The sequence below is a fragment of the Notothenia coriiceps genome, unplaced genomic scaffold (genome assembly GCF_000735185.1).
Source record: "Notothenia coriiceps isolate Sejong01 unplaced genomic scaffold, NC01 NC01_scaffold00028800, whole genome shotgun sequence".
In the NCBI taxonomy this organism is placed as follows: Eukaryota; Metazoa; Chordata; class Actinopteri; order Perciformes; family Nototheniidae; genus Notothenia; species Notothenia coriiceps.
The window spans coordinates 572,009-584,140 of NW_011361501.1; the positions used below are offsets into that span (position 1 = coordinate 572,009).

Consider the following 12,132-nt stretch of genomic DNA (forward strand, 5'->3'; position numbering starts at 1 on the left):
CACATGTTGCTTAGCAACCTTCGGCGTTAGACTTTTGTTGCCTGTCGGAATAATAAATAATAGTCAGTCAAAGTAGTAAAATACAATTCAAACCTTTTTATTAACTTTATAAATGTTCATATTGTTTTTGTGTGTTTACTTTGTTGATTTCTCATTCCATAATGGCATATTTTAAGCAAATAGAATGTCAAAAATACATTTTTATAATAAAATATATTAATAATTGTTTATGCACTCTCACGTGCCTTGATTTGGCGCCGCTTCTTTGGCCCGTGCCAGAGCACACGTGCCAGGCACAAGCAAGCCCCAGCGGCGCAGTGACGTAATTCTGAGGCAGGCGTGCAATATGGGTCACTCATGCTCATACTGCCACAATACTATTAATAACTACACTAAGTATTTTATTGGAAACCAGCATGAAGCGCTTATTTTAGCATGTGCATACTGCTAAATACAAATGCACACATGGTTGAGTGTAGATTGCATACAAAGATACGTGCTGTGTTAACAAAGAAACAAATCTGTTCATTAAAAATGTATTAAAATGCATTAGAAATGGCAACAATTGCAAGCAGTAATGGAAGAAGTATTCAGAAGCTTTAGTTGAATCATTTTTAGGTCTTCAATGTCGAGTGAAAGTAGCTATCATAATGTAGAAATACTGTTACAAGAAAGTCATGCATTATTAGGAACTAGCATCAAATATAATAATAATAATACATTTGATTTATATAGCACTTTTCCTGGTGCTCAAAGCACTTAAATATAGGCTGTATACTTTTACAATGACCCATTTTAGAATCACGTTTAGTATATAATATAACTAGTATAAAAGTATTGGTGCATTAGTGTGTAAACAATGTGTAGAACAAGGCAGATTTATTATATTTGTATTATAGTAGCAGAACATTTAAATACTTAACTGAAGATGAAATATCTAAAACTGTACTTAAAACTATATATTTTTAGCCCATGTTTTATTTTACTTTTTGGGAGGATCCTGTAAAATGTGCACATTTTGTGAAAAAAATTAAATTAGACAAGATATCTCTGAAACATTGGGCACAAAACACTAGCTCCCAATCCTCACTAGGGGTCGCCAAAGCCTGACAGGGCCTTTTTCATTTAAATTGTGTAACTATTCAATTAGACAATATCTCAGCATTTCTTGCTTTTCTGTGAAAGAAAATACATTCAATATTTACATTTAAATGCTTTACCTGAACCTCATCATGACTAGAGAGACGGAGAGGAGAGGACGGCAGGATCGTAATTTCCCGTGTTCAGTGAATGCAATTATGTAAAATATTCTTTCCAAGGGTTCATATGATCATTATAGTTATAAAAAAAATAACAGAATAAAGGAAAAACTGTTATGAAATACTATGACAGTAAAACAAGAATACAGTTTAAAAGGAGAGTGATTTGTAAAATATCCATAAAGAAAAAGTAAATCTGTTTACAGTTCTGTTTCAAATGGGTGTTGAGAGATGTATCCATAGATCTCTTCATGTTGCTCTCAACGTGCACCAGATTGATGCTTTTAACTTCAATATTTAAAAATCTCAGGGGGGCATGCCCCCGGACCCTCCTTGAGGATATTAGGTCCACTCCCCACTTATAAAAATAGTACTTTACCCCTGCTTACACCTATATGCCGTGAGCTGATTATCGAGCCTTCATTTTAACAGTCGCGGGCATACTGTGTACAGTATGTGCGCGTGGGGATTGTTGCAGTAGAAAATTCCACTGTAGCGCGGCACCCAGTACCTTAATGGGAAACCCTACATGTTTGAGCACCCTCTATGAAACGTCAACCCCACAGCACCCCCAAAAGAAAATCTCTGGTGTGGGCTAAGCCCCTAATGTTTCCAGGTCCAGGAAACGCCCCTGGGAAGCACACAGAAATAAAAACACACCTGATGGCTCAGGAGCTGCATGGGACTCAGCTCTTTGCTCAAGGACACATCAGCTAATAAAGTTATTTCTCTAATGACAGAAATGGAACCTGGGTGTACATATCGTTCCCTTTCAACATCCAGCTCTGTAAATCGTGAGGGGCTTCATCTCTACTTTAGCTCAAGCTCGCCACCTGCAGGAAGTGTGTCAAAAAAACACCCGGTTAATGGAGTTAAGATCTTTATTGGAAACCCAGCCTTCAAACATCTTTTTAGTCATTCATTGTTACAGCAACAACAGCGACAGACTCCATGTACACTACAGCAGCGATTCCCAAACTGAGGGAGGAAAATAAACGACTATACATGTGATATTTTCTTTTCTTAGAGTGAGAGCTGTGATCTGAGGTTACTGATGGAAAGATTTTGGAACCGCTGCTCTAGTTGTGTGTTTGTGTGTGTTGAAGCCGCAGAGCAAGCAGCGAAGAGTTCAAAACAGAACATGATAACAAACAGAAAAGACAAATAAGGGAAACGATAGAAAAATACATTTAGTTTCTTCTTCTGATTTCAATCTTAAAAACGATGTCAGTGGAAAACGCTTACGAAAAGATGCAGAGCCGTACTCAAAGTGTTTTTTTTTTCTTCAGTCATTAATAAACAGCTTTCAAACCGTCTAAAACTGCCTCACAGGCTACAACTACATTAATACAGACTGCCAGAGTAAAACACAAACATGGTTTATCTTTTTATTGACGAATCCTGAGATTCGGTACTTCTTGCTAAATTCCACATAGTGCGAAATCAATATAAATACATTTTTTAAAAGATGGTGCATCTGGTGTGAGATATTTTGCAGTCGTGGTATCGTCGAGAGAGTAAGTGTTTCAAGGACAATACAATAAAAAAAATGAAGATGGCTAATTTGCCGTTGATGTTAGAAGAAAAAATAAAAAAGGTGAAAATCTAGCATCCAGACATTCACCCTAAATATAACGCTGGTGATCAGCCTACTCTTGATTCTCCAATCCAACTGCATGAAGTACTAGCAGCTTCTCATTCATTCAACAATAAACTCAAGAGTCCGTTTTTCAAGAATGATTTTCCCCCTACGTGAAAAGCACTTTAAGTTCTTAAAAACAACAAAGATGTTTATTGAAGGTTAACAAAATGGAATCAATTGAAACATTTTAATAAACTGTATTGGATTGGCATAGGCTGATCTTAATGAAAAATAAGAACTGTAGATTCGGTGTATCGGCTCAAAATATACCAATTGGCGCATCTCTTGTAAAATCCCAACGTCCCCCTCCAGTAGCAGTCTTTAGATCTGAAGAGAGAAAACAGAAATATTTCATTTTTATTATGGTCTTTCAAGTATTTTCTTTCTTGTGCCGTTAGCCATAAAACTTGTTCTGCAAGTAACACAGATCTATGCATATAGACCGTCTATTTACAGTGTGCTATTGCTACTTTAATAAAAGTCAAGGTTCTCAATAGTCAATCAATTGATAATTATTTCCTTTCACTTTTGACAAAGTTCTTCTTTACGGCTGCTTGACAAGCATTTGACTTAAGGTATATAAAAAAAACGAATAGTGTCACTATTAAACACCGCAGAGTAGTTCATTGTAAAATGAGATAAGCTTACATCATCAATGTCATCTTCATCGTCGCCAATGTCATCAAACTGGATCTCATCATCGTCTCCGGGCCCGAAGNGTATATAAAAAAAACGAATAGTGTCACTATCAAACACCGCGGAGTAGTTCATTGGCTGACCTGTGCTGCAAGCTGTATGTTTTTAGTAGTTATGTTTTTAAACTGTGTTTTGCTTTTAACTATGTTTGTAAAAAAACTGTTTTTAACCTTGTTGTACGGCGACCTTGAGTGCCTTGAAAGGCGCCTTATAAAATAAATGCATTATTATTATTATTATTATTGTAAAATGAGATAAGCTTACATCATCAATGTCATCTTCATCGTCGCCAATGTCATCAAACTGGATCTCATCATCGTCTCCGGGCCCGAAGGTGTCCGTCTCGTTGATTTTGGCTGCGAGAAGGAAGATGGAGGGAAAGAGTTAGAAAGAAAATACAATACATGTTAACAGAGCAGATTGAACACTGAACATGATTTGTAAAAAAAAACATAAAAATAAGTTTAAATAAAAGGTCCAGACAGTGAGAACCTCTGCTGTTTAAAGTCAGAAACTCGAAAAAATGTTTCACCAATATAGCCGTTCTTTAAAATCGCAGCAGTCTGGTCAGCTTTAGGCCCAGTTAACCTCAGGTTATAGGCACAACAATAGATACATAACCAACAGCTGTGGTTTTGGTTTGACTCACCATGCTCGGGCAGCTCTCCGTATGCTTTCAAACTGCGAGCCTCGTCTGCGTTGTACTTCAGAATCACGTCAGCTTTGTTGTCCTGAAACACAAAACGATGACGTAATGTTTAGGTTAAACATAAAAACCAAGTGCTTAAAATGAGCGACAAGAAAGGCAGTAAGTACATTACTACGATATTAAGGCTTGGGTAGAATACTCTTTTGTCTGAGTTTAATTTACATTTGGTGTTTGTTTTTTTACTAAGTACTATATAAAAGGGAGTAACTGGATTTTATATTGGTTTAAGATGAACTCGTTAAAAAAAGACAAAAAAAAACGTCTCGTACTTTTCACGTTATCAAAATGATATTCAACTGTAACAGTAATTTAGTAGCGGTTCCTTCATTAACTTTAGAACCCATAAAAGGTTAAATGCAGCAGAAATGTTAGTGTTTTATTATCCTAAAAGACAGCCATAAGACGCGTGGTGTCTTTATAATTAGAGTTATCCAAGCATTATATACAGGGGTGCACATAACTTTCTCAGTGAGGTACTCAGATGAGTACCTGGAGTCGAGTCAGTGTTTGGTACTCCAACTTCTGGCTCCACTCAAAATTATTTGATGAAGACCTCTGTATCGCGAACGTCAACGGGGTGACATGACCACAGAGCGTGAACGTTGTGATCAGCTGTTTTAGCGCAGTTCTCCAGTGAGGGGGGGGAGGGGGGGGATCTCCCTCCGCAGCCGGTTGGCGTAGTTTTGGCACAATTCCGTTGTACAGACCGACGTCAACAGCAGCCCTGTCTGTGCACACGGTGATCTAACCGCCTTCTGGAAAAGCTTCTCAAGTACGTCGGTACGCAAATGCGCTTTGTGACACAAGTGACGGTACGCATTTCAGATTGTTGCCGCGCATGCGTACCTGAGTACCAGTTAAGTGCACCCCTGATTATATACACGTATATTGTCTTTATTCGTATCTGTGTTGTGTGTGAGGGAAATACACACCTGGTAATCTCTCAGTCCCACCAGAATGATATCTGACGTGTTAATCCAGACCTGGAGGAAACAAAAAGATCAGAGATTACCCACCCGCTGTCACACTCTGCACTTTGTGACCCTCAATGGGTTCCATGCAGACACATTACGGGCGGCTCACTGACCACTGAGAACACACCGACTCAGCATCCCGTCAGGAGGTTTCCTGTGTGTGCTGGTCGGGGGGAAAAGGTGCGAGAGGACTGTCGGGACATTCCTACCTTTTTTCGGAGTTTTCCTCTGATGTGACAGAGCCGCTTGGTTCCATCAAAGCACATGGCCTCCAGACGCCCGTTCCCCAACATCTTTATCACCTGAGCATACTCTGGAAGAGACGAGAGAGGGAGGTCAAAGAAAACACACTAAAGAAAACAACCTTAAAATGAGAGATTACATCAACAAAGTGACTGTTCTATCAAGAATAACAGGCAGGCACCAAGTGATTATGGGATGGTATAGGTTTATCATATTGAGGGGAAAAAACACTCGCAATAAGTGGTACATTTCAATTAAAATGTTCATAACTTTGATTATCCTTACTGACTAAAAAAAAAGGCCAAAGAAAATAGAAAAATGTATTATGGTCCCCAAAAAAAATAGTAGCAGCGAGCACTGCAGACGATCTGAACACTGACTGCAGGGGGTTACTACCATCTAATGAGACGTTCAGTGACAACGTTCCCAAAAAACCTTCAAGTTTTAACATTATGAGTTTTTGGCTAAGAATTCGTAATTGTAGTCAACTGAATATATAGGTTATGTTTTTATTATTTATTAGATTTCATCAGATTCCTCTAAACTGCTGCATTGTTGTTAAAGCTACACATGTCAAACTGAAAATTAACGACTAGTTTCCTTACTATACAATTGTGGCAGCCCGACAGTTTAGAACACTTCTTTTTGCTAAATGAATGACTGTTACACATTTTCATCTTCATTAACACTCAGTCAACATACAACTCTGAGGTTTTCAGTCTATACGTTTAATTTAATCAAAATGTCTTAAAGCCCGAGCTTAGGATTTCAAACTGCTTGTATTGTGCAACCAACGGCTTAAAATATTCAATATCATGGAAGAAAACCAAAACAAATTTGAGACACTGGAATCAGCTATTTGTTTTGCCCTTTTGGCTGAAAATCGATGATTAGATCATGTTTACATTTACAACACTTTTTCTGATTATAGACTAACGTCAAGGATTTACTCAGATGGGTGATTTCCCCTGTTTTTATCCGATGTAAATTACTAACAACATTTATTTTATCTACCAACAGGGATAGTGACTGCAGTCGACCCATATTGACTTATTCAGACCAAATGCGAACAGTTTAACTCTGTGTCCTGGATTTGCTTACAAGTCAAACCAAACACACATCCCCGGGAAAAAAGATGGACCTTTGGTGCCATTGTCCAGGAAGCAGCTGGCTCCAATAACCCCGATCACCTGAAGAAACGGTACTCACCCTGTCCGTCCTCTTTGAACACCAGTTCTCTCTTCTCAGACTCATTTTCGTTCTTTCCACGTCGCCTATTCTTTCCTCCCTTTCCTAGGAACATAGAAAAAAAAAGATGGTTATTAATGTTATCCATTTATATATATATAATACATTTTTCTCACTGAGGATGGGGAAAGTGTATCAGTTAGCTCTTAGGTACAGCTACTTCTCATACGTTTTATAAACACATTTTCTCCACAATCTTAAGTAGTTATTAATATAACACGTGATAAACACTAGTGTCAACACGGGTAAAATGTTACCTAGTACATTTACTTGTACACAAATTTAAAAGATAATTGTCTCTTTGTACACAACTACCAGTTAGAAGAGAATAATGAACATTATCCTCAACCGCACTAATCTGCCAGCTAGTGACTTAAAAAAAACTATGTTTACATCAAATATTATAAAGTATGATATTTCAGTTACAACGAAACTAATCTACTTTGTTTACATAAGGAAAGCTGAAACCTAAAGCAAATTAATCTGTTCTTGGTTAGAGAAAATAACCAGCAGATGAATCCATGATGAAAATAATCATTAGTTAATAATAAAAAATAACCATTAGTAATAACAATCAGATGATCTAAAATAGTAATATAACAGTACCAGGGGACTTTTAACAGTACGAGCATTTACCCGATTATATCCTAACGCTTGTATTGGGGAAACATTCTTAATGAAGGGCTTTTAGCTTTAGTCAAGCCTTTTACAGTGTGGCATTAGTACTTAAATAAAAAGGATCTGAATACTAAATGGTAAGAACAGAAGCTTAGGTTTAGGTCGCCTTGCTAGTAAAACGTTTAGGTCGCCTTGCTAGTAAACACAAATAGGCAACATTCTAAAGACGTTAGATTTATCAAAGTAGTTTAATATCCAGGAACAAAGATACCATGTTGGCGTTTATTGTGAAATTAAAGTCGCAGCAGTCACAGGCCTCAACAGGGTGGGGTGAGCAACTAGCTACTTAGCTAGCAACGGTATTAAACTGCTAAGCACGTTAGCCATTAGCCGGCTGGCAGGCACAAAGTGTTTAACAACTTCATTTAGCCTAGACTAAATTCATCATGATCTCAGCCGAATGTATGTTTACATAGTTAGTTACACAGAGAAACTCGTGACATTTGATTAAAAACACTCATAGTTCCGTGTTAATAAAAGATCAAATAAAATGCATTAGAAAATCTTGATGCTAACTAGCGTTAGCTGGTCGGTGTCACGTTTTCACTGCGTGTGTCTTCACGGCGGACTCGACAGACAATCAACAATACAGACACACTATTCCTCCGTCTCTTACCTTTATTCTTGGGCATATTCTTTTAAGCCTTGGTCACGTTAATCCTGCTCGTAGAAACGACGTACAGTTAATAAACGAGAACTGTGTACAACAGTCAGTTCTAAATTGACTGAACCGTACCAAGAAACTAGCTAGTCACCGCTGATTCGCTCCGCCGGTTTGCGCATGCGCCTTCCAAGACATTCAAAACCACGTTGCTTTATTGTAAAAGGTGATTGTTACAGAGACAAAAGCCTGCAGAACTCCCAAACACTTGACCATCAAATGAGGAAAGAGATAGCCTGACACTTGGTCAAATTATTATTTTTCAATTCATTGTCTTTAAATTATAAAGGGCTACATTTAAAGTAATATTTACTTGTTAAATGCAGGTATTTTAATTGTAACAAGAGTATTTCTACAGTGTGGTATTAATGCTGAATACTTCGTCCACCAATGAATGATAATGACTTCCAACATGTATTTTTAATCAGTATCAGATTCCCCTGCAATAACTATTCATTGCAACGGTGTATCCCTCCGCGCCAGCAGGGGGAGGAACTCGCTGCGCTGAGACTTTACTGTGTTTATTTCCCCAGAACAACATTTAACATTTTGCAGGAGCTGAGCTACTGATCGGGACCTTTTAACCCTCCTGCAACGCACACAGCTAAATTATCTCATGGTTTATACATTTAGAAGTGCATTTCACCTCTGTGTTTTTGCAGAAAAATAGCAAAGTGACGTAAAGTTTTAAAAGGTGATATTTATTCGACTGTTGACTTGGAGTCACGTTAGCTAGCGTGTTACTAAGCTAGCTGCAGTTTTGTTTTTAGCACAACGAGGTTTGTCTGTGATGGCTGACTTTAGCAGGACAATGGTGAGTTAAATTTCGCCGCTTCTCTTTGTGGTAAATACAACTGGATATTATATGCGGCGTTTTCCATATTAGCAACAACGTACTAAAGTGCTGAAGGCTACTTAAAGAGCCACTTGCAGGTTTTTTTTTTACTGCATTTATACTTAACCTTGCCTGAAAATTACAATAAAAAAAGTTAAGGCAGGATTTTACATGTTTTACGAGACATAAGGGCAGGAATTCAGAGGGGAAAGTAGCCGTTTTGAGCTCTGCTACTAACAACTTTTTAAAAACGTCATACGTCAAACGCGTCATATTACCTCACAAAGGGGAGCAACCTTCTCGGACTCCTTCTCTGACCGCGCCCCGGTAGTAGTTTGTTTGAGGGGATGTGATTTAGTGAGCTGGTATTTTTTCGCTAGTTTTACATCATGGTGTGCTGTTGTGTTTGTGCTGGTTGCACAAACTCCAGCCTGTCAGGACATCGAGTCCACAATTTCCCTAACAGGAGAAGGACCGCCGCTAGCTTTCGTTCCTGGGTGCGTTTTGTGCAGGTGAACAGACGGGACTTCACTAGCGCATCTGCGACGAAAAACGCGGTCGTTTGTGGCGCTCATTTTAGACAGGAGGATTATGATGCAGGTGATGTGATGCAGTTCAGGATGGGATATCGAAGCCAGGACCGTGTGAGGCTGATAGCTAGTGCGGTTCCGTCAATACAACCAGCTTCTTTATCAGCTCCGGTGGTGGCAGCATCAGCAGCAGCAGCAGCAGCCGGTGGCGGGAGTGATGGTCAAGGATTGGTCAGAAAATCTGAGGTACTTTACTTGGCAAACGTACTTTACTTTGTAAAAGTACCTCAGAGTATTCTCTTGCAAATTCTTTTTACATAGTAAAAACTTTTTCTCTTCTACATTTGTTGCCTAACACCTGAAGATTAATGCGCACAAGACGTAAAAAAATATAAAGTTTTTTATGAACTGGTTTATTTGTGTTCTTTTATGGTTGTTTTGTGCATATAAATATATAAATAAAGGCTAGATGACTCAAGGGGGAGTCGCCAGCGTAGCTCACCGGTGGCCATCTTGCCACTGTCAACAACTACTGCTACAGCTGTTGTAAGGTGAGTGATCTGCACAAAAATACTCAACTCGCTGAAATGTTGACTGATTTACAAACGGTTTGGTTTATTATAAACGTTATTAGCATGGCTATGATACCGGAGACAACAAGACATGTTGGGGAAAAAAGTCCATGATTATAAGTATGCAGTATCATAACTACATATTTGATGTTTATAACAAACCAAACCGTTTTAAAATTGGTTGAAAATTGAGCAAGCTATGGTTATTTCAATAGTGCACCATAGACACAATGTTATGAATGAGGGAGCTGCCTGTGGCAAGATGGCCGCCATGTGGCAACGTCGGTCTCCATTGGCCAGCAGCGCGGGTGAGTCATCTAGCGTTTATATATATATCTATGGTTTTCTAGGTGTTTTCTGTTCTCTATTGTTTAGCTAAAGAAGGGAAGAAAGATGATATCCTACAGTGTTGTGGCATATTATAATTGTTTTGCTTACATGTGTTTTTAAGCATTATATTCATAACATAAACCTGCTCACGTTTTCTAAATAACATTGGTATATAATTGAATCAATAGAAAGGAAAAGGTGATAATTTGAAGTTTGAAATTGCATGGAAAAAACTGAAAACACAAAATGAAATATTTGATAATAGTCAAAAATAGTTTTAACAATTTCCCAAAAATCAAAGTCGGTACTCAGAATAAAACCAGAACACATTCATATTTTAAGATGCTGTAACCAGTGGCTTTACTTCACCTCTTTAAAAAAAGGATTGATTCAGATGTTAATTCATCACCAAATAGTTGCACAATATTTTCCTGTTCATCAACATAGTTAGAAAACAAAATGCATGTTCTGTTGGATCTGAGTTAATCTGTTGCCTGAAAACATAACAATTTATATATTTTTTCCGTGTTTAGATTTCTTCTGAACACCCTGCGGTTGCGGGTGGGCTTGCAGGAAAGTCCACTTCGTCCTCTGGAGTGAAAGGAAACATAAACCGGGACTGTGACAGCAGCTTGGATCAGATCACGGTTGTGAGGATCGACGACACGCACATCGCGGAGGATAAAGACTCTGTGGTGTGCTACGATGTGGAGTACTCCATTCCCGCTGAGGAGGAGGCTAACGACGAGGACGACGGTGTCTACGTCATCGAGTACTCAAACCCCGAAGAGGAGGGAGAGAGCTACCAGTTCACCATGTCTGTGGATCAACCACTGCCCACCAAAAAGCAGATAGTTACACATGCTGCGGCGAGAGAGAGCGTGATGTCCAAACCCTCCAGACCTCAGAGGGTGCGGCGGAAGAGGGACCAAGAGGAGGAGGAGGAGGAGGAGGAGCAGGTGGTGAGTAATAAGTGTTTGCTTGAGCTTGGGGAGGACTACAGGGACATTATGAGGATGAACTCTGATAAAGAGCAGCTGGTGTGCAAGCTCTGCCCGCCACCTGGACGCTTTTTCAAGAAACCTGCCGGTCTGGCCGTGCATCTGAAACACACGCACCAGTTTGGGGGGAAGACGTTCTTCTGCACCACCTGCCAGCGGTCGGTCCGCACTCAGTTGGATCTGGATTCACACACCAAACGCCACGCCAATCAGGAAGCCGTGTTCACCTGCCTGCTCTGCAAGGCGCAGGAGGGCAAGGCGGGGTACACAGGGGCCAAGCCCGGTCTGAGGAGACACCTGGAGCAGGAGCACCCGGGCGTCGTGCCGCGTTGCGACATCTGCAACAAAGGCTTCCTGTCGCTCACGTCCTACCTGGCCGATCAGTTCAGGCACGTCGGAGTGTCGCCGTACTACTGCGCCCGCTGTCAGATCTACGAGATGACGGAGCGGGGTCTGAGTGTCCACATCAGGAACGACAACATAAGGGAGAAGAAGCTGCAGGAGTCTCAGAACAACCTGCTGGAGCCTGAAAGCAACCTGAGGGAACTCGGAGTCTCCGTCAGCGACGATAACTCCGCCACAGACGACTCTGACTTCTGACTCTATTTGTTTTATTTCCCTCAGTGTTTGAGGACTAAAGCAGCTAGGGATGTCCCGATCACCTTCTTTTGCTCCCGATCCGATTCCGATCATTTGATTTTGACAATTTGCCGATACCGATTTTTCCCGATCCGATCTTTATGCAATGCATTAA

General features: G+C 39.8%; 2 protein-coding genes across 3 annotated transcripts; one reads left to right on the plus strand and one right to left on the minus strand.

Moving 5' to 3' along the window:
* Positions 1-2,126: 2,126 nt before the first annotated feature.
* Positions 2,127-8,234, minus strand: eif1axb (eukaryotic translation initiation factor 1A X-linked b). The gene is made up of 7 exons (XM_010786180.1): positions 8,066-8,234; positions 6,733-6,816; positions 5,490-5,593; positions 5,239-5,289; positions 4,247-4,328; positions 3,862-3,953; positions 2,127-3,228 (listed from the first exon to the last, which is right to left on the minus strand). The coding sequence occupies exons 1-7, from the start codon at positions 8,079-8,081 to the stop codon at positions 3,223-3,225; spliced, it is 435 nt and encodes a 144-aa protein (XP_010784482.1). The 5' UTR covers positions 8,082-8,234; the 3' UTR covers positions 2,127-3,222.
* Positions 8,235-8,618: 384 nt separating this feature from the next.
* LOC104958442 (myoneurin-like) lies at positions 8,619-12,099 on the plus strand. 2 transcript variants are annotated; one of them, XM_010786179.1, is made up of 2 exons: positions 8,619-8,924; positions 10,911-12,099. In XM_010786179.1, exons 1-2 carry the CDS (start codon positions 8,901-8,903, stop codon positions 11,976-11,978), a joined length of 1,092 nt encoding a protein of 363 aa, XP_010784481.1. In that variant the 5' UTR covers positions 8,619-8,900; the 3' UTR covers positions 11,979-12,099. The 2 variants fall into 2 exon arrangements, with proteins under 2 accessions (XP_010784481.1, XP_010784480.1); XM_010786178.1 differs by lacking the exon at positions 8,619-8,924 and adding an exon at positions 9,151-9,721.
* The last annotated feature ends 33 nt before the right edge of the window (positions 12,100-12,132 follow it).

What these genes read in the sequence shown, in the direction of transcription:
- eif1axb (XM_010786180.1), bottom strand. An exon ending in GTTCAAAGAGGACGGACAGG is followed by an intron (nt 5,594 to 6,732) that starts GTGAGTACCGTT and finishes CGTCTCTTCCAG; the next exon opens with AGTATGCTCAGGTGATAAAG. An exon ending in CGGAGAGCTGCCCGAGCATG is followed by an intron (nt 3,954 to 4,246) that starts GTGAGTCAAACC and finishes TCCTTCTCGCAG; the next exon opens with CCAAAATCAACGAGACGGAC.
- LOC104958442 (XM_010786178.1), top strand. Translation starts at nt 9,335, where the DNA reads ATGGTGTGCTGTTGTGTTTGTGCTGGTTGCACAAACTCCAGCCTGTCA. An exon ending in GATTGGTCAGAAAATCTGAG is followed by an intron (nt 9,722 to 10,910) that starts GTACTTTACTTG and finishes TTCCGTGTTTAG; the next exon opens with ATTTCTTCTGAACACCCTGC.